The 21,582-nt window shown below is 39.0% G+C and overlaps 1 protein-coding gene across 1 annotated transcript; it reads right to left on the reverse strand.

Moving 5' to 3' along the window:
• Positions 1 to 4,627: 4,627 nt before the first annotated feature.
• LOC103722296 (uncharacterized) lies at positions 4,628 to 21,382 on the reverse strand. The gene is made up of 23 exons (XM_008812798.6): positions 21,168 to 21,382; positions 20,825 to 20,910; positions 19,956 to 20,741; positions 17,025 to 17,209; positions 16,849 to 16,923; positions 16,549 to 16,683; positions 15,827 to 15,945; positions 15,276 to 15,578; positions 15,115 to 15,202; positions 14,834 to 14,939; positions 14,639 to 14,752; positions 13,030 to 13,193; positions 12,401 to 12,521; positions 11,546 to 11,770; positions 11,268 to 11,458; positions 8,148 to 8,315; positions 7,958 to 8,063; positions 6,754 to 6,891; positions 6,462 to 6,626; positions 6,174 to 6,374; positions 5,475 to 5,669; positions 5,323 to 5,394; positions 4,628 to 5,205 (listed from the first exon to the last, which is right to left on the reverse strand). Exons 2-23 carry the CDS (start codon positions 20,870 to 20,872, stop codon positions 5,050 to 5,052), a joined length of 3,861 nt encoding a protein of 1,286 aa, XP_008811020.4. The 5' UTR covers positions 20,873 to 20,910; positions 21,168 to 21,382; the 3' UTR covers positions 4,628 to 5,049.
• Between the last annotated feature and the right edge of the window lie 200 nt (positions 21,383 to 21,582).

The following is a 21,582-nucleotide window of genomic DNA, read 5'->3' on the forward strand; positions in this document are numbered from 1 at the left end:
TGCACCCACACCATTGCATTGGCCAGCTCAAGTCTTTCATTGTCATACTAAACAATGACCTCTATTTAATAGTTTTTATACTTTTATTAATTAAACTTGCTGAATTAAACTTATTTTTTGATTCTATGAAGCATAATGTTCAGTAGGATTCTAAAACTATGCTCTCTATTTATCCGTTGAGTAGGTTTCATCGATACTTTTAGAAACTTTCAGATGGGGCACGTCCACTAGGGCTGGAAGTGGGCCGGGCCGGGTCGGGCCAAACCCCTACCTAAGCCCGGCCCGAATTTTTTTTCCGGGCTTCGGGCCGGGCCGGGGTCCGAAAAATTTTTAAGGAGCCCGGCCCGAGCCCGGCCCGAGCCCATTTGGGCCGGCCCAGTTGGGCCCTAACCTGGGCCGGCCCGTTTGGGCCGGCTCGTTTGTAGCCTGAAGATGTAGAATGTTATACCGTATACAGTAACCGTTAAAATGCAACAGAAATACAAAACAATTTGCACCATATCCAGAAAATATTGCAAGGAAAAGAACCAAAAATTTAACATAGGCATACATCCATGGGCTTGCCATTTGTTTATAAGCTAATTTGAGAATATTTCCCATTGTTTTCATGTCAGCAATAGCCACTAACAATGTATAATATCCAGAGTAAACAATTTTGAGTGAATTTTCTTGGTGATGCTAGCTTGGAAGTACCGAAGGTCCAAACTACCAAAACCAAATGGCAAAAACTGACATTCAAAGAATCAAAATTGATAGAAATTCAAGTGAAGCTTGCATGAGCGGACTAAATGCCAAATCCCAAAACAAATAAAGATAACGGAAGATTGCGATGGACGGTCGAAGAGCCCTCAGATCTAGGGTTTCCCCGCTTCGCCGAGCTTGGACGGTCGACGACGATGGCTGGCGACCGGCGACGAGCTGACAAGAAAAAGCAAGGAAACCCTAGCTCCACGCCTTCGCCGCTCGTCCACTCTGCGCTTCTGCAAATCCTAACCAAAACGAAGGTAATCGTACCTCGCCGATGATAGGGTGGTCGGGACTCCTCTTCACCACGACGGACCGTCGAAGAGATGAAGATCTTGGACGGTCGACGATGACCGAAGAAACCCTAGCTTCAGTGCTCGTCGCCTCGTCGCCTCCACCGGCCACTGCTCGACGCCCCAGAGCCCGCTCCGCCTCCACCGGCCACTGCTCGACGCCCGAAGAAACCCTATCGCTCAGACCGCTCCGCCTCTGCTAAAAATAGCTGCTGCCCGCGATGTCGATTCGGGTGATTTAGGGGATTCGGGTTTGGGCCGGGCGGCAGACGGGCCCGCGATTCGGGCTGGAGGTGGGCTCTGACTTGGCCGGGCCCATGATATACCCGAGCCCGGCCCGAAATAGATATGGGCTTAATCATTCAGCCCGAGCCCGGCCCGAACTATATTGAGCCTAGCCCATAGCCCGGCCCGCGGGCGGCCCGGCCCGATGGGCTTCGGGCCGGCCCGAGCCCACTTCCAGCCCTAACGTCCACACCAAGAGACCCTCCTATACGATGTATTGAGAGGGCCTCATCAGAGGAACTACGTACACAAGGTGGTGCTCGCAAAATAGCCGAGCTGCATCCTTGTCCCGCTCGACACCCAACTTGCTCCTCAGCATTCTCACCTTCTTGGTTACCATGAAGGGCCAGATAAAATTGAGCGGATTACTGTTTCTATATCATTTTTTTTTTCTTATTGTCCAAGCAGCTAGCAATTTTTTTACCCCCCAAAACTTCAGTTTTTTTAAAACCATTTTCAAACAATCGAATATATCTTATCATTTTAGAGCTTTTAAATATATTTTAATGCATTTGATTATGCATTAAAATTTTTTAAATCTATGGTTATGAAAATAGCTCGTACAGTAGAAAATCTTTTACTCTTTGATAGGAGTGTGCAAGTAACCTGCAAGACAAGAAGAATGAACATATATTTTAATTAAGCCCAAGAGGGGAGAGATGTATGTTATGTGATTAGTAGAGACTAAAGGAGAACAACTGTAAGGAGGTGAAAAAATCGTTTAACTCGTCAGCAATATAGATAGTACCTTCAGCTGCTTAGACTCAATAAAAACATATATAATGGTAAGGAGTGATATACCTAGATATATGAATGTGACCCCTTCAACCTACACGCGCCGTAGACTTGACATTCGGTGTTTGAACCGGTCAACCATCCCAATTGATGATCGATAACCGGTTGGGATGTTTTATGGCCACTGGTAAAAATTTTGTACAGCTAGACATGGACGCATGATATGAACATGGGGGTGGTCTGATGACTATTAAGGTGGTGGTCAGAGATGGATCTTATTGGAGTTTGTGGCAGTTTTGAGAATTTTGTCTATGATAGTTTAAAGTTGGAGTGGATGCTATAAGAGTAAAAATAAGTGGTGTGGCTGATCAGCCACAATTTGTAGAAGAATGATGAGTTCATGCATCCCTATATTCTTAATTTGGTTAAGTTTTCCCTAATTGTTGTCTTTCAACTTACATTTATGTGGATCAAAACAGCAAAAAATACTGTTTCTATTCATTGAACCCTGCGAGCGCATGCATTTGTACATGACCCATGTCCTTGATTTGGTGACTGGACCTAACAATATGGATGCTTGTAGAATTTTTTCTTTTTTATTTTTTGTCAACATATTGTGTTGGATACTCTAAAAACATGCATGTCTATTAGTGGCTTATGAATAGACTACGGACCTTACATGGTGTCAGATGAAAACAGAATAAGGGGCTTCTCATCTCAGCCATAAAATGCAAGGGATGCGTGAAAAGCAGTTTAAGTGAGTCGGATAAACCTAGATTAAAGCGTTCTAGGCCTAACTTAGATTTGACCCGTACTCGAAGCTCGAATCTAGGGCTGTCAAATCTTTTGAGTAGCTTGAGCATAGTTGAAGCTCAAATCAAGATCAATTTGGACATGATTCGTTCAAGCCCGAACCTAGCTAGTTTGTAGATTGCACATTGATTTCGAACCAAAGTTTTTCTTTTTTCCAAAAAAATAAATTCAGACCAAGCTTTTAAACAATCTAATTTGATCAAGCTTAGCTCAATAAAGCTAAATATTAAGGAAGTATATTATAATTTTAGAATGTAATTATTTATGAGGGCAGTCAAGTGCAATGGTAAAGTTGCTTTACTATAATCTGAGTGCCACAGGTTGGAAACATAGAAACAACCTCACCATATGTATGGATAAAGTTGTGTACATCTGACCCTCTCCAAAACTTGAAGTGGCAGATGCCTTATCAAGCTGTTTGAAATAGACTTGAGTTTAGCATTGTGACCTGGGAACCACCACCCATTTGCAAGCCTAGTTTAGCATTAATGGGAATTTTAAAATATCATAAATTAACATACTTGCAAGCCAATTGCAATGATGGTTTTTTGTATTATAATCGATCCTTGTAGCACCAATCAGCTTACATCTAGAACCATCTAAACTCGAATGCTCTCGCCAAAAACTCTCTTTCACTAGTTGATCAGTTGGTCTTTTGTCTACAATTGCTAGCCTTCTGGATTGGGAGAGATTTTCCAAGCACACACCCTCTTAATATCACTAATGACTCATTTGGTTTGCCGGAAGAAGAGAAAAAATGTGATTAATAAAAAAATAGAGAAATGCCTCATGTTTGGTAAGAGTTTTCGAACAATAGAAATGAAAAAATAGCTTTCTTATAGGAATAAGATTTCCATATTTTATGAAGATAAGAAAGTCCAATTCTTTTCAGGCATAACAAGTATTTTAAATAATTTTTTTTAAAAGTAGATAATCAACCAACTATATCATTCTATAGTGTGCCACTTTTTCATGGTCAACCAAACATACAAAAACTACTTTTCAGTGAATATTTTTTTTCCGCGAATCAAATAAGTTCTAAAGAAATCCTTCATTACCATAATTACATTGTGATTTGCATGGCTGTTTTTGGGTAGCTAGCATGACACCGTAAGTTCTGACATGGAGACAGGGTGAGGCATGAAGATAGGTTGAAGTTTGAGCATTTCGAACTACTTATCATGACCTTCCTACAAGGTTACAGCTCCAGCCTGTGAACTTCATGAGTCATGATCAAAACATACACCGGAAGAAAGGACTGGATGCAAGATCTGCAGACAGCAGACTTGAAATTGCTTCGCTTTCTGCATGGCTGAAATGAATAATTGAAACAGTAATCCTTCCCAATGAATCAGTGTCTTTGAAACGGTGATCCACCCCGGCCGAGCAGCCATTAGAGAGCCTTTTTTTTGTTGGTACAATTAGAAAGCCTCTCAGAATCAAGAATCAATCTTTAAAACAGTGATCGACCCAGGCTGAGCAGACATTGGAAAGCCTTCTAGAATCCAATCTTACTTCTAGGGCAAGGAAAAGGAGAGAACAGTCCAGACATGGAAAATGTCCTTAACTTTCTCCCTACCTTTTAGATTCAGTCGAATATGCTTCGAACTTGTTGATATCGACTTGCCAGAGTACCTGCAGTATAGGAAAACCTGCAAACATGCTATATAATTCAAGGCAAGTCCCAGACGTATAAAAGCTTAAAGGCATCATCTAAGTAGTCAGATGCAGGAGTGCAATCCTTGAGAACAACTGAATGAGAACAAGAAAGAATAGTTTTATAATTATTGCATTATGTTCTTTAGATTAGTACCATAACACATCTCAGCCCCAGAACTCATAGTCAGAGCACCAATAACCCAGACAATCTGCAGGACCCCATTTAATTATCTCCGCTTATATCATACAAACAAGGGAAAAGGATAAAAAAGCCCAGTCCGCCGAACCAGGGAACACCGTAAGTCGAACTCCTTTTACTATCTACACTACCGGCAAGAAGCTCATGGAGAACAGGCTTGGCCTTCCCTCAGCTTCCTCATATGCTTGGACCTATACAAATTGGCGTGTACTTGTTCAAGGCAGCATTTTTTAGATCATCGGCAATCTATTTCACCCTGCTGTCAGCTCTTCAGGACTATAGTGGTAAAAAATGGATGCATACGAAACATATTTACACAACCTAATAGTAGAAATTTGAGTCCTTGTGAACAGGAGCATCCTTGCAGAGCACTGAACGCACTTCCATGATTGATCTGGGTGGCTCCAGGTCTTTCTCCTGCAGTGCATTACTACCAAGCAGCTGCTGCATCTGTGATGCAAATGTGTCATCCAAAACCTGCATCATTCAGATCTTTATTCAGGTCAAAAGATTCATAGACATGCAAGTAATCCCAGATACAGGCTATATACATCCAAGAAAAAGCTAGATCTTTACAAAAACTAGGGCACTTACAGCCACCGTGACTCGTGCACATTTATACCATGCTCTGTTCTCTTTTCGATTCTCCAAGAAACTAAGGACATCCTGTAGCCAGAAGTAATTAATTATATACATTGCCATAACCAATAAGCAGGGATGCATTGCAAAATTGTCACATGGTATACCTGTCCCATTCGGTGCCAAAAGCCTCGACATACTGCTACAAACACATGAACCTCAAAGACTGTTTGGAGGTGATTGATTGTCTGAATAAGCTGATCCTTCAAGGGCTGCATTCTGCTTCTAATATCAGATTCCACTATAACATCCTTTGAGTCTTGGATGATCTTCTTGAGTTTTGTGGTGCTCTGTGCGCGAGTCTGAACAGAAAAGTGAGTATGATAAATGCGTTAGAAATGATAACATATTGTCTTCCTCAAGCTGAAAGGAAACATCAGGTTAGCATAGAACCAAGACTGGTGTTGGCGCATTATTTCTTTATGAAGAAAAACTACTTGTAGTGGCATGTCCATGTTTCGCTAGACAAAGTCACTTGATACCTTTTCCTTCTTAAGTATGCAGGCAGTTGTGGAACTCATTCATGTTTGTAGTCTCAACAATTGACATTGTGGGGAAATCATATGCTCCATCAAGAAAAACAAGCATGCATGTCATTTAGCATGACAGAGAAATTTTCTTGAACATCTCATACATTCTGTGCTATATACTATAGGTTTGCTGTCATTTAGTTTTCTAGCGTCCATGCAACTAAATGAAATATGGGCCTAGAGTGATTAAATTCTTCTCATTTCCAAAATTTTTCTTTCAAGCAAACTAAAAGTAAGAAATAATGTCATGAGGATGAGTTAGCAATGCATACTTACATTCTCTGCGAGTTTCTCTACAACTGCTTGCAGGTAATTCCTGAACTTCGCTCTCAATGTTACATTTACTTCACCAAGGCGATCCTCAGCAGCTACACTCCCACCATCTGGTATACAAGAACGCCAGGATTTTAACCGCATCTCTATTTTGGGTCGCAGAACATCAATCATTCTTTTCATAGTGTTCAAGAGAATCCCCAGCTGAAAGCAAAATATGCAAATTTTTAGACCACAATTAAGTCAAAATGTTTAAGGTGCATAAAAAGAATGCATTAGCAGACAGCTCACTTCATTAGGCACAGTATAAGGGCATATTGAATTGCGCTTTGCGAGTTTCTGAACATATTTGAAGCCAAATTTCTTAGGTGTCATGCTATCCTTCAACGGGGCCAACACATCTGCATATTGCTTCTCCAAAGCCTCAACCACTGCCTTCTCAATATCTGCAATGGCCTTTAAATTATAAAGGCAACAAAAACAAATTGCAGTAAAATGAGTGATTTATTTTTCAAATTTGATAGGGCATGGAGAAGCAAAAATTAAACAATCAGGGGGCCTAAGAAAATATGCCCAAACATACACTCTCCAGAACAAAGGTGTATTCTGGCCAGCGGCATATGATGACCTCATATTCATTCAAGGTATCTTTCAGTCGGTCATACATTTCATCAACAAATGGAGTTGTCATATGCTGTGTTTGAACTCCTGACCATTTCACCTGCCACTCAAATATCAGCCAAATTAAAGAACCATAAGTGCTATATCAATAACCAGTATTTTGAAGCATTGTTTTAAAAAGAAGAGTTCAATGACATCTACAGAAACATTTAGTAAAGGATGAAAGACATCTCCAGAGGGCAAAAATGAAAATGTTAATTGTGGAAAGCTCGATCAATAAAGAACGAAGTGATAAGACAAAAATTCAAAGAGAAGAAGAGGGAAAAAGAAGAAAAGTGGCATTGGGTGATCAAAGAAGAAAAGGAGAGCAAAAGGAAAAGAGAATAAGGCTGCCCCGAGGCATAATGGTCCATGCAAATCCCTTTTACTAAGCATCTACTTATGAGAGGAAGTGATATCAGGCAAAGTGACAATGACACCACTAGCGAGTCTTGATTCCCCGTGTTAAACCTTGGCATACCCATCAAGTGTTGAATCCTAATGCTCCACCATAATTTGCCATTGTCTGGACCAATGTTTGCCGTATCATCCAGAACAGCCCGCTTCCAAGCGAACCGACCTGCACTAAGTCGGAACCGGCACAAAAACATATTTGGGTCGGTAGAGGCCCCAAACCAGCCCGCCCGACCTATACCGATCCAACTGAAGTTGAACCATGTCGTACTGCCCAATACCGTCCAAAACCAGACTGCATACTATACCGTACCAACCCTACCACCCGATTTCGGATAGTACCGCAATAAAAAGTGAGAAATAGGAGTCTGGAGCTGTCTTGATATGGAGTGTGTACCCTATTATACCAAATCGATAGCATAACAGCATAGTACTCCATACCGAAATTGAGGACCTCAGTACAGATCTTCTTTAATTTGACCAAAGCCAATTCAACAAGTGCAAGCCCTTAACTAAGAGAATCCCCGGTATTAATTTGAATAGAGATCTAACAGTTTCTGATCATTTTAAAATTGAAGCATCCAGTCTTTTCTATCTTTCCTAAATGTTATTGACACAACTTTCAATGGAGAGCTGAAAAAATAGCACACGCAGACATACATACATACATGTATATGCAAACTTGAAAATGTCTTAAAATGTAAATAATTTACCTTATCTAATTTGCAAGACTCGAGCAATGCAAGGCGCTTATCTTGGATCCATAATATAATATACAAGTGGAATAACTCCTTAGCATCAACACCTCCTTTAATAGGACTGTGAAGATAATAAAAAATATTTACAGAAAGTTTTTTTGGGAAAACCAAATAAGCAGCATAATAATATAAGGACAATATTTACCTAATGTTCCAATTAGCAAGATCCTTTTGGAAATCAGCAGTTGCAATAACAAGATCAGCAACAGGTGGTGAAGGGCCAGTCGGAGGGCATGCAACAAGGAATGCACGCAATCTACTACAGAGTTCCGCACTGTAAATGGATGCGGATAGATTCGGAAGGTCTATGAAGCTGTGACAAGAAATAAACACAGATGTATTAGTAGTAATGTTAAATAGAGAACAAGAACACCTTTTCTGAAAGAATCAGTAAAGCTAATGTAGTTCTTCTGTTCACAATCATAGAAAATGATGCCAAGCTACCAACGAACATGTTCATTAATCTAATTATTATCTCCTAAGATGTCAAAAACTCATGCATACAATTGTGAAAGCATAAAGGATTTCAATTGTGCAAGCATGCAACCAAGGTTTTATTAAACTGCAAGTCATTCTCAAAGACTACTTTCAAATAAAAGATTACGGAACAGTTATGTATTACGTAGCAGTTCTATGCCTATCAACCCAAAAAATCCTTCAGTCTTTTCATGAGCTAATGGTGCATGTGTAAAATACTCTGGGTGGCCTGGGGGTTTCATGGGAAGTTTGGTCTTATGCAGCAATGATGCAACATAATAACCTTCATCCACATTCTGCACAGGCAACAAGTGACAGATTAATGCACAACTTCATATTGACACATGCATCATAACAAATCCATATTAAAGCTCGTTAACTCAACATGATCAAATAATCCCAAATCTTCACGTACAGCAGTCAAATTCAAATTTTAACGGCACTATTCAATGGGAGTGACTGGGAGAGCAATTTATATCCATTGTAAGTGATGCAATAAATCAGTCCCACTACGCTATCTTAAGTTCCAAATAATGTGTCAAAGCAACGATGAGTTACTTCACAAAGATTTTATGCATCATTGAGGGGAATAAGTAAAGAAAATTAAGAAACAAAGATTTGATTTTCCAAGTTTAAATTAAATTGACTATAATGATATCACAGACCAGTAGTTAATAAGTCAAGCAAGGCATTGCCTGAAAAGATTCCAAGTTTAATTTAAATTGACCATAATTAATATTACATAGAACCAGTATTACATAGAAGAAAGTTGGTTAGTATCTTATTTCAGATATTACATAGAACCAGTAGTTAATTTGTCAAACGAGATATTGGCTAATACAACAAGATTTCCAGGCAAAAATTTCTACTTCTTTCATTTTCATTTTATTTTTGGATAAGCATATGTCTCCCTTAGATATTAATCATTTCAACTTATATATAAATAAAATGAACCAAAATTGACTTATACTTTTAAGAATAATAAAGGATAGAAATATTTTCAAAAGTACAAGAACTATGGATATAAAAGTTTAAGGTGCAATTCATCATGTGTCAAATGGCCTTTTTCACAAAAGTCCATCAAAATTCTGGCAAAAATCAAGTAATCTAATGTTCATTAGATGTTAATTAGAAACATGATATGGATGTTAAGCATTTGTCTCCCAGAAAATATATGACACGGTGAAATTGTCTTGCAATTTGTTGAGTATATAGCTATAAAGAATTGATCCCAGTCAAAAAATTTGCAAATAATCTTGTTGTCCACCCTAATTGAGTAAACAAAATCAAAAAGAAAAGGAAACACCCTAACACTGCAATGAAGAGCCTGAGACGTGATTACAGCAGGCCATATTTTTCCTATAGATGTGACAAAATCATTTAAATTTATATTCTGTGTCATGCTGATTTTTAGGCATGAAGGTATTTAATTTCCGCAGGCTAAGATACTCTGCTCATATCTTATTAGTAAATTAACAATATTTCCACAAGAATAACTAAAAGAAGTGGCATATTTTGGTGACTTGATTACTGATAGATAAATGTACAATAACACCACAAAAGCAACTATTAAGAGAACAGTTAGGTGGCTTTATATATTTTTGTGATTTTGATTTGGTGAATAATTTTCATTATTTGCATCAAGATTTTTCATTTTTCAGCAAAATTGCATCTTGATGTGGCCAAAGTTACAATAAAATTTGATTTGGCCATAAAATTTACATAAGATTGGATACGATTCATGATACTTTCATGCCTTGATATTAGGGCACTTGAAAAAAAAAACATAAATCAAAGGGAGAATAAACATCTCAAGACTAACATGCATCTGGTTTGCACAGGTTTCAGGCAAAGAATTTCATTAACCCAGGTTCCAGGATAGGTATGAAAGTAAATAACTGAGTATGTATGTACGTATGTATATGAACTGAAGGAAACATGGAAGTAGATTCTGGATTTTGGCATCAGATATAACAAAATTCATTGTCCATTAAGATTCCAACTAGGAAAATTTTTGTATACTGTGATCTAGTTTTTGAACTGCAGAATACTAGTTAAAAGGATGCATATGTGAAACCATTTTAAAATCTTGTAAGACATGTTTTAATATGGTATTGAACAGCCACTGTTCAAAATACCCCTTCACATTTGTAGATCTGACAAATTATTAAGTTGCACTTGAGAGATCTCTCTAGGTCCATGCTTATCTTCGCTTGCCAAGGATTGGGAGCTATCATCCGGCGAACATTACTTGATGATTGTATTTAAAGCCTTGAAGAGATAAGATTAATGGTAAAGAATGGATAAAAACAACCTGAGGCAACCCTAATACCCCTTCCAATCCGCCCTTTTGTGGTATTAAATATCTTCCTTTTGTGTGTGGCATGAATCATACAGCTTTCAGATACAACATAATACCTACAAACTTTAAAATGTCATGGTAACACAATTTTTTTAAAAAAATGTACAAATTAAACTCATTCAAATTTATACAGTAGCTAAAGAACACAACCAAACAATGTTCCAGTAGATAACTAGTAAAAATGAGTATGCCGTTCTTATACATGAAACAACAAATTATTTTGACAGGCACTGCTATAGCAATAACAAACAAGGTCAGTAAGAGAGGACCTGATGCAAGGAAGCATATGACAAACATGTCCTTTACAGGTTCATGACAACGTTAGTCAAAGAAAGAACAATGAAAGGGTTTACTTTTCAACATGCCTCCTCCACTTTACAGTAGTGGAGCCTGGTTGGCAAAAGAGAAAAGGAGAAAAAGATCTACCTGGGGAGTACATGCTGATTATGGATTTCGATGTCTGTGAAAATTTCATTTCGGATATTGAAGCAGAGTGACCTCATTTTCTGGTAAGCAGTAGAAATCGTCACAACATCCATCAAGTTGCCTTCACTTTTGCCCACAACATACTCATCCGTTTCAACCAAGTGCCGCCTCATCCTCTTCTTTACAGCAGCCTGAACACATAGTGGAATTTTAGAAAAACATGTATTCTCAAATTCAAGAATAGGAAGCTTCATAACAATATTGTTGGATTCCTTAACCTGGAAATAACGGCATAGTTTTAGTTGAGCCTCTGGAGATAGTATATCATGCAGAAGAGTGTACAGCTTGACAGCTGGCACCAATGCTGGTGCTGGAGCCCCAGTAGCAGGACAGAAAACTTCCACCATTCCTGACGGTAAAGACTCATCAAGGGACTTGTAATTCTCGAAAACCATAGATAGAATCTGCTCAATCTGCTCCTCGATTTCTCCTAGAATGCGGTTCTAATGAAGCACCAACAATAGTTCATGTTAATCCATAATCATATAGTTATTGACTGACATTATTTAGAGACAGCTAAAACTAGTAAAAAGGTCTACTCATGTAAAAATAGAATCAAGACACCAGGAAGCAGAAATGATGTAATTTTTATATTTAATATGCTGAATAATACTTTAAGTTCTTTCCACAAGGATGGACGAACATATATGTTAGTAGAGCAGTTCACATTCATCTCAAAAATTCACAAAACAACAAAAGGACCTGAAAAATGATAAATAACAATAAAGATCTTTCAGATAAGAGTATTAATGCAGAAACCACAGAGTAAATCATATTTAGAATTATATATAACAGGAAAAGACCCAAAGGTCTCCGCAAGAGCAAATAAGGTTGCAATCATATTTAAGGATTTAAAACAAGGTTCTATCATTTACATTTGTCACCATAATGCACGTTAAGGACAAAAATGGAACCAAAATCGTGAACATGCAGTCAACAACATTGATGACCTATACTCATCTCCAGAATTTACAGATGGCTCCTAGAATCTCACATTTGATTCTGGACATAATATTTTGTAGGGGAAAAATATATACAAAAAATTCATATTTGCCAACAAAGAAAATAAGTACCTCTTGATGACTCAATGTATTCTTACTATGGCTCTTCAACATCACAGGCAACAACAGATCATGAACCAAAATGAGACAGTCTGCTGTAGGGGTTGCGACATCCATAACATAAGAAAGGTATCTGGCAATTATAATAACCTTATTAGCATAGATCGTATTAAAAGATGAACCCATGAATCTGTACAAAATTCTGATTGATTTCTTAACAATAAAGCTCCTTTGATGAACACTTCCATGTTCCTTCCAGTTCTAACATAACTTTAAGCTGTTTCTCTAAAGTATAATTTTACAAGACATGTCTAGTAAGCTCATGCTACTGCCAACTGGCTTTCTAAGGTTCACGGCAACTCCCTCTCTAGCCCAAAGGTGCTCGGTTCAAGAGTAGAGCACCAAGTTGTAAAGAGTCAATTTAAATTTGAGAGCTAGTCATGAATGTCTCAAACTTTAATAAAATTATACCTAATCTATAAAGCAAATAAAACTTGCTGGCCAAGGTAAAGAAAATTTTGGGGTGGGAATTTGTGTTTGTTTTCTTTTTTTCTTCCTTTGCTTCGTTTTGGAAGGGGCGGAGGTATAGGTCCATCGTAATTTTATTTCATAGGAAAAAGAAAATATTATCTGAACAGTACCTTAGTTTGGTATAAGCATCTGAAACCCCATAGTAGGAGGCAAATTCTGTCAGCAACCATTTCCATTGTCCATGCAGCAACAGATTCCTTTGTTGGAAACGTTGAGCTTTCATTGCAACTTCCAAGACTATATCATAAGCCACAGTTTCTGCAACAGAGCCATACTGCAATACAAAGCATTAGCACCGCCAAGTTAGGATTCTTAGCTATACAATAAAAAAGAGAGAGAACAAAGTTCATTATAGCCATGATGATTCACAGCTAAGACTTAATAGCATCAAAATGAAAAGTAAGCTAATGAGTAGGAAACATCTGCAATAAATCGTAATATAAGAAAAAGAATATCCTTTAAATCCCAGCAATTAGGAATTAAAAATTTCTATTACATCTAAGAAAAGGACTCATTTGAATCTTCCTTCCACCCAAGGTACGCTGAACTGGTACCGGTGGCGACCCGGTCCGCTGCGGGAGCGCGCGCAGGATGCTATTCCGCACAGGCGCGCCTCCCCGTGCTTCCATAAGGCAGGCCGTGCGCACAAGTGCACTTCGCCGCGCGTTTTCCTACACGTGCTGCCCAAAGCGCGGGGCGCGCAGGCGCGATGCCACGCGCTCGTGAGCTCTTCCCCGCGCGTGAGGGCACTTCCCCGCGATTCCCCGCGCGCTGCCGCCTTCCTTTTTCTTTTTCTTTTCTTCTTTCTTTTTCTTTTCCTTCTCTCTTTTTCTTTTCCTTCTCTTCTTCCTTCTTCCCGAAGCTTCTCCTTCCTTCTCCTTTCTTCTCCTCTCTTTCTCCCCTTCTCCCGCGAGCAAGGAAGGGCGAATGGAGCTCTTGAGAGGGGGGTGATCCTCGTCGGGGTGCTCGGGAGGGGGTCTGCCCGAGGCCCAGCCTCCCTTCTTCTTCTTCTTCCTCTTCTTTCTTCCTCTTTCTTCCTCTTCTTTCCTCTTCTTCCCCGCGCGCGTGAGCGCGCTGCCTCTCGCGTACCACTGCGAACCGGTCTGGTTTGCACCGGTACAATGCGGTACCGTTCCATTTGCACCGGTATAAAACTAACTTGAAGTGACCAGCAATTTATCAGCATTAGAATGCTTAACTCATTCCCAATACTGTTTAAAATCTAGAAACACCATCTGATAAATGGAAGAGGAGCTACATGAATATACACAAAGCAGGGAGGAGGCTATATTTCACAGAAAGGATAAGCTTTGACGTCCATTTGGAATCTCCTTGGCGTGCCCTTCTTCTATGTAGACCCTTTAACATAAAAGCAGGCACCTTTGCCAACCAAGATCTCTGACTAGTCATCACTGCATTATGTAATGAAAAAAACCTAGCATTCCTCATTTGCAATACCATTTTAATACAGCATCTTTGAAGTAGATCTAACACGTTCACTCCGGTCAAAAGATCTTGACTAAATTCACAACAGAAACTATATGACTCTAGACTGTTCAAAAGAAAAGGTGAAGAGAAAGTAAAAACACTGAGAACATATCTACTCCAAGAACAGAGCAGAAAAGATATAATCCAGTTGTCTTGCTGTTGCTCCAAAAAGTGAGGGTGTATTTAAAAATTGAAATAACTATGATGCAAAGAATGTTGCCATTGTCATACCTTCAGAGCACCATTCTCGTCTGCACTGGTGGTGTAATTTACACAAAGTTGTATTCGTCCAACAAGTTCATGCTCCGGTTCATGATAAATAGACCACCAGCGAAGTTTGTCACTCTGCATGAGGAAAATTTTAAGGGCAACCAGAATAATCTAGTTTCCAATTAATGTCAGTGTCATCAGTTAAGGGATGCTTACAGGATCCTCTGCAATGTTGGCCACTTGAGCTACAACTCGGCCACATAACTTTCCTTTGGAATCATAGACATCAACAATTAAATCATCTCCTACGCTATCAGGGAAGCTGTAATTTCCAAGCAAATATGTTAACATGCATACCAACCGTAGGTCAAATTAGTCCAAAATTTTGGTTCAAGAAAAAATAATTATCTACTTCAACAAAGAACGTAAATTTAAATATTCATACGTTTACTTGGAAAGAAAAGTAATTTGCAATATCATGAAAGATTGATACATACAACACACGTGTTTCACCAGATCCAGGTTGCATCCGAACCCAATCGTCTTCAGGTGAACTTTTCAACCTCAACTGACACGAATATGTTTCTGTGATAACCGATATTTCATCAGAAAAGATCACTAATACTATACCTTCTAATACAAAGTTCATTGTAGTTACCTTGGACAATTTCATATGTTGAACTGTTACGAAGAGTAGTAACCCCAATTTTTAGAAGGCCAGAGACTTGTTTAATATACTGAGCACTAGCATGCATATATGCTAAGCTGTGCCTTGAAAATGAACTATGTGCAGGTAGATGGGGTAAAACACGAACTTTCCTAAGCGATTCCCATCCTGATGAAAGAGTTGATTGGAAATTGGACATGCGATATCGAAGTGATTCAAGCTTTACCATGGGTGCCTTCAAGGATGAAAAACTGCAGCCAGAAGGCATATCCAGAGACATTCTCACTTTACGGACTGCAAAGCAAACAGAAAATTGAATAAGAACGTAGATATAACCATACAAATCTGATATCTCTAATGTATATAAGTGTGTTGGCAATGTCCAGTTGATGGGGGGAAGGTGAGCAGAAAAGATGAAAAATCCCAAAAGTAAATATTGACAGCTCTTTTTGAAGAAAAGAATGATATGACTAGTAACTAATGCTTCGGAAAGCAGCAAACATTGCCAGTCAGAAAAGAGAAAGAAAGAAAAACGAGCGTACCTTGGACCTTCATCTTGCCTATTGTTTTTCTGGGCTTCGGTGCGGCTCCTTCACTGGCAAGCTCTGAAGATCGTTTTGCCAGCAGTTCCTCCTCTGACTGTAACAAGATCTGCAGCAGACTGCGACAAGACATAGGAAAGGAGATTGCTTGCTTTACTATGTTGGAAATTTTATCTTATTTCTGTGGCCTTGCAAGAAAACTATTATTAGTACAGCTACTTCATCTTTTTTTGTTCAAATTATATATTCTCTGTTCTTTATGCTGGTCTTTGGTTGGGGGGAGGGTATTCTTTGCACTGCTCAAGGAATAAGCCTGTTCGATGAGATAGGCATTTTTGATGTTTGGTTGAGGAATAAGCGCAGAGAATAGATGGGGGGAATAAGCAGCATTTAATGCGCATTGAGTTTCGTGATAGTTTGAATTTCATGACAAAGTCCTCAACTTTTTGAGAGTTTATAGAATGATAAGGGCAAAATGGTAATTGAAGGGAATAGGGACAAACCAGATAAATATTTGAGCATCATAGTACCAAAATTATTGATTGGAACTCGGATTTAGTCATTTAAAACAACAACATATCAGAGGTACTTGACAAAAAAAACCACATAGCATTTTCAAGTTGCATAACAATTTGCATCACATTCTACTTGTGACTCCTTCAGCATGCTTAGTATTTTCTACAGCTATATCTTCAACAAAAAACTAAACAGATCAAACTCACCCAAAAGCGCTTCGCAATAGTGCGCATTCATTTTCCAAGAAAACGGGAGCTTCCATGCAACCTCTAGCCCATGCGTGAAGGCATAGCCGAACACATGCATCATATGCAATCACAGAATGCCAGGGCCCTTGTGCACTAAAAATCAATTTCCAAGCCAACAAATATTTCATTAACAAACATGTGGAGGGGAAAAGATAATCAATCATCACAACTACACTTATTTAATATGATCTCCACTTGTTTAGCATATTGATAATCTATTAGCTGGAGTAATTCCAATTGCATGCTCCATCAGTATACCTTGCATGAAAAGTGGGAACTCGTACTGGAACTGAACTAGAAGATGGGGCAACTTCAGCACCACTTGACGTGTTCCTGAGAAGAACAATTCATTAAACTTGCAATGCATATAGCATTATACCAAATTATTTGCTTTCTTTCAAACAGAGTTGGACAGTTGCGAGCATTTTAAAGACCTGACATTCTCGTCTGGTATATTGCTTTTATCGTTAACATGTGAACGTGCCTCCTGTTTAATAGCTGGGCCCTTTGAACATGCTGCATGAGCATCATATGATCTCGGTATTGGTTCAGAAGCTTGGCTGATTTTCTGATCAGAGCCATGAATTGGTGGTGCACTGGGGACATCAGAAAGGACATCCTGTATGCATATGTACAAGCATCACAAAAAATAATTAAATACACATGCAAGATGCATAAGAATCATTAATATCATTATAGTTGAGCTTAAGAAAAAGTCTCCCGCATGTAATTATAACTGTGGATGTATCAAATATATAATACTAGGCTTTATAAGGTGGATAACAATTGTAGATCCAAACTTTAATAGGACTCTGGTTGCATTGTCAAGAGAAAGTGATGCGGTAAGGGGAAAAATTTGTGGATGGCAAAAGTATAAGAACATGAAGATATCACAAAGAAGTGAAACATAAACTTGAACTCTTCAAGACAGTACTAGTACTTCATACTCAGGAGTTCCTCTAATGTAGTGAAGAAATAATATTAGCTTAGTAGAATATGACTCCATACCTTAACAATCAGACCGAATTTTACAGATCATAATTTATGTTGTAGAGACCACCAGGGGAGAACAAGTGCCCGGCCACATTAATGACAAGCCCATAACTGAAGTTACCAAGATGGATACATGAGGGAAGGGAAAAAGACAAAGGAAAGTGAATGATCATGATAGATAATTCAGAAATCATAAAAAACCGAGTTGTACTTCAGGATTCCTGTTTCTGGAGATGATCCCCATCTTTTAAAGTACCTCTAAATGGTTCTCCACATGCCCTGGAACATGTAATTACCCATGTTTTACATTTGAAAAGGGGGTTAGGTTTGTGGAAGACTCTTAAGACGAATGAGGTTTTCCTTGATCGGATGCATCAGCACATGGCAGCGGTTGTCAAAGGACAGCACAACTTGCCAGAGCAAAACGAGAGGGGAGCACAAAGACCACTTTGTGGTAATACAAGAAATAAGGTCATGAACAGGAAGTTCTTCCATTGAAAGAGATGACGTGACTAATTAAAGGAAAATTCCATCCTATGTTTTGTAATTAGTCTCTCTTTTTAATACTTATTGCTTACATCAAGTGATGAATTTTTCTATTGATGACATGAGAAGCCCATATTTGTACATGAGAGTAGGTGTTTAAGTGTGAGAAGGTGCCAGGCTGCTAGCAAGGTAGTATAAAGAGGGTCAAGGTGAAGTCGACAATTATAATCTCCTTACATGGCCAGTTTGAGCTTTGGAAGATGACAGTGATTTATTAGTGCAAACCTCAACCAAAGGAATCCTCTTCAATGGTACCCCATGTATAACAAGGCCTATACATTTCCTATGCAAAGTAAGGCGCCTAGCTGATAATAAACCTATTGCATTGTAAAAGCTATATGTGCAGGTTATATGGAAGAACAAGACAGCAATAGGAAACGGCAAATTGTTATACACCGACGAGGATAAAGATATAGAAGGTGAAGCACTTGTCCTCAAACCAAAACTAACAAACTACAGGTGCAGACCATAAGCAAAGATTTCCATGATGGAGAATTATGTTTCAGGTAAATACGCCATACTCCCTGACTAGCAAACAACAACAAAAATTTTCTCTAGTGTTTTTGTTAGGAAAATGACCCTTAAGAAAACCAACATAGAGAACTGATGCTATATTTTTTGGGAGGGAAGAAAGAAAAAAAAAATACTAATTTTTGTTTGAGATATATAGGGAGCAAACAAGTGGGCAGTCTTTTCTTTTTTCTCTACAAGAGCATATCACATCCTCTTTAGCTGACCATAGATAATAAAATATAAAGGTATTTCATGAGAGACAATATGTATTTCGATTACTGTCAATGTTGTTATACATCTTGAGCAGGAAAGGAAGAAAACATACACATCGTTGTTTGAGATAATATAGGAAGCAAACTAGTGTGAACCTTTTCTTCCATGAAAGCATATTACATCCTCTTGAGCAGACCCTGGATAGATATTTAAAAAAAATGGGGGCATTCCAGGAAAAACAAAATGTAAACTTCCATGGCAAGGAGTGACATTCTGTACAAGAAACGTGAAAAGTGTATTCCTTTGAAAGGTTTGGGAACTGCTTTTTTATATTTCAAGGGTTTAGATGCAGTTTTTTGTCTCAATTTCTTAAAGGGGTGAATAACTTATGTTCAGCGGATCATGAAGTACTATTGGTTCATAACTTACATCTCAGTTAAACAAAACCTTTAACAAATGATAACATAAGTTGTAGAGAGCACATAGATGAAAGAGGAGACAGGAGTGAACTGCAACTAAATGTATGAAAGGAGGAGTCTGATAAAATCATAGTTACAACGAAAAGAAAGAAGGGAGAGTCTATTATGCTACATAGTAACTACAAATATACAAGAATCAAATAAAAAAATAGATACATTGTCCAGCAAGTAAAACAAGTTAGACAACAATGAGCATAGCCAGATGCAATATGTAAGAAACACTAATTAAAGTGCAATTTACTTCAGTTGTGCAAATACTGTTACCAACTTGCAAGCAGGAAGCTCTGGTTATTTATCAGTCATGGAATACAACACTAGAGTTAATAGATCTACAAGCAAAAAGCTGAACATGCCAAAATTTTATAAATGTGACGAAATTAACCAGCAAGTTATCAAAAATGAGTTCTTTAAGTTAACTTTAGGAGATGATTTCTGGTATCTAGCCACCTCTCCAACAAGTTACAATACGTCTTCAGCGAACTTGTCAAATTCGATCCATGCATGCACTAACCACATATATTATATTAAATTACATAATTTTGATAACAGATTCAACATTCACAACTTATTTTTCAAACTTGAACCAGAAACTAGAAACAAAAGCCAGAATAAATGACTAACCATCTCAGCAGTAGCTTCCACATGTTCTTGGAAAGGAACACGCCGAGAGTAGCTCTCCGAATGGTAGCCCCCGCGTGAATTCACACCGGCTTTATCAGCACTAACGTTCGCATCCTCTCTTATGGGAACTTTATAGGAGTAGCTCTCTGCAGTACAACTTCCTTGGGAAGTCACACCAACCCTCTGCATATTAGTCTTCACATCTCCTCTGAAGGGAACATTACAAGAGTAACTCTCTGTGCGGTAGCTCCCTCTTGAAGCCATACCAACACCACCATTATTCCTTCCCGTCAGACTAGCAGAGCTCCAGCCAGAATCCGACAACCCGTCTTCCTCCTCCTCTTCCATGTACCCATTCACATGCACTTGCTTCCTCAGCTGCTGCGGCTGCTGCCGAGCAGTATCCCTTGACGAACTTAAGTCCGAGTAACCGTCACTTGAGTAGTAATGCTGCCCTGAAACCGGAACTGTGTACCGATTACCACTGCCAGCTGCAGTGGAGGCTCCATTAGGTGCCCTGCGCCCCGAGACATCATCCCGAGGCGAAGAATCAACAGAGTACCTTCCTCCATAGATCTCCGCCTCAGCATCGGAGGACTCATCCATGTCTGAGCCAGAATCACTTTCATCTTCTGTAGGGATGGTGTGGGACATGGGGATCGCCCCTCTCGGCAGGTGCCCGCTCCGGAATTTCTCCGGCGGCGGGATGCCAAGCCCACGTCCGCCATTCCGGAGACCGTGAAGAGGATCCATCCCTTGCCGAGGGTTTAAGAAAGATGCTTGACCCTATTTAATACCTCCAGATTAGTGCAAGAACATCCAACAAGAGTTAATACCGCCACAGAAAAGAACAAATTGGCAATGCTGACCTCCCGAACCCATCGAAGGGCATGCGAATCGAGTCCTTCAGTGAACATCCCGACCTTTCGCGTGGCTTTCGATCAGAAACCTCTACCTGCAACGATTTCGAACAGAAAGAATCTTATTTTGTATAAAAAAATAAAATCTATGAAGTTGATGAATTTTTGCTCCGAATTAAGAGATCTCCGAGACAATGCTCCATTTACATCGCAACGTAAAATTAAAAAAAAAAAAAAACAACGAATGAAAAAAAACACAAAGAACTGATCTTTCTTTCTCCACCAGCACCAAGAACTTTTTTGAAAAAACAACAGCCAAATGGGGAAAAAATGGAGAAATAAGTCTGTTTACCGGCAGAGAAAGGAGGGAAGTCGAAAGATCTCTTCTGGTGACAAAATATCTAAAAATTGAATATATTCGCCTCTTCTTCTCGAAAAACTCGCACTCGATTCGCTCCTCCTTTCTCCGTCTATTTATGGTTCCAAGAACCAGAACGTCCAGAACAGATTTAGGAGAAGAAAAAGAGCCGGAAGCGAGAGCGACGAGTAAAGAGAGAGAGAAAGAATGGCAAAGAGAGAGGGTTTGTAAACTTATATGCTCGCAGTTAAATTAAAAAAAAAAAGGAAATTGAAACACCATTGCCGTTTTCGTTACTTTTTTTTTAAATTTTTTTCCTTCGGGGAAGGGAAACCAGGCGACGCCGTCGGACGGGGAGCAACGCGAAGATGACGTGGCGAGCGGTGCCGTTTGTTAAGTAACGGTCGAA

The sequence above is a fragment of the Phoenix dactylifera genome, chromosome 15, assembly GCF_051530095.1.
Source record: "Phoenix dactylifera cultivar Ajwa chromosome 15, Ajwa_hap1_PhDact_Kaust_v1.1, whole genome shotgun sequence".
Lineage (NCBI taxonomy): Eukaryota > Viridiplantae > Streptophyta > Magnoliopsida > Arecales > Arecaceae > Phoenix > Phoenix dactylifera.

Coding starts and splice junctions, on each gene's coding strand:
- LOC103722296 (XM_008812798.6), bottom strand. CDS start 20,872: ATGTTCACTGAAGGACTCGATTCGCATGCCCTTCGATGGGTTCGGGAG. Junction 13,194..14,638: donor ACGAGAATGGTGCTCTGAAG/GTATGACAATGG, acceptor TTTGTATTGCAG/TATGGCTCTGTTGCAGAAAC. Junction 5,670..6,173: donor TAGAGAAACTCGCAGAGAAT/GTAAGTATGCAT, acceptor TTTTCTGTTCAG/ACTCGCGCACAGAGCACCAC.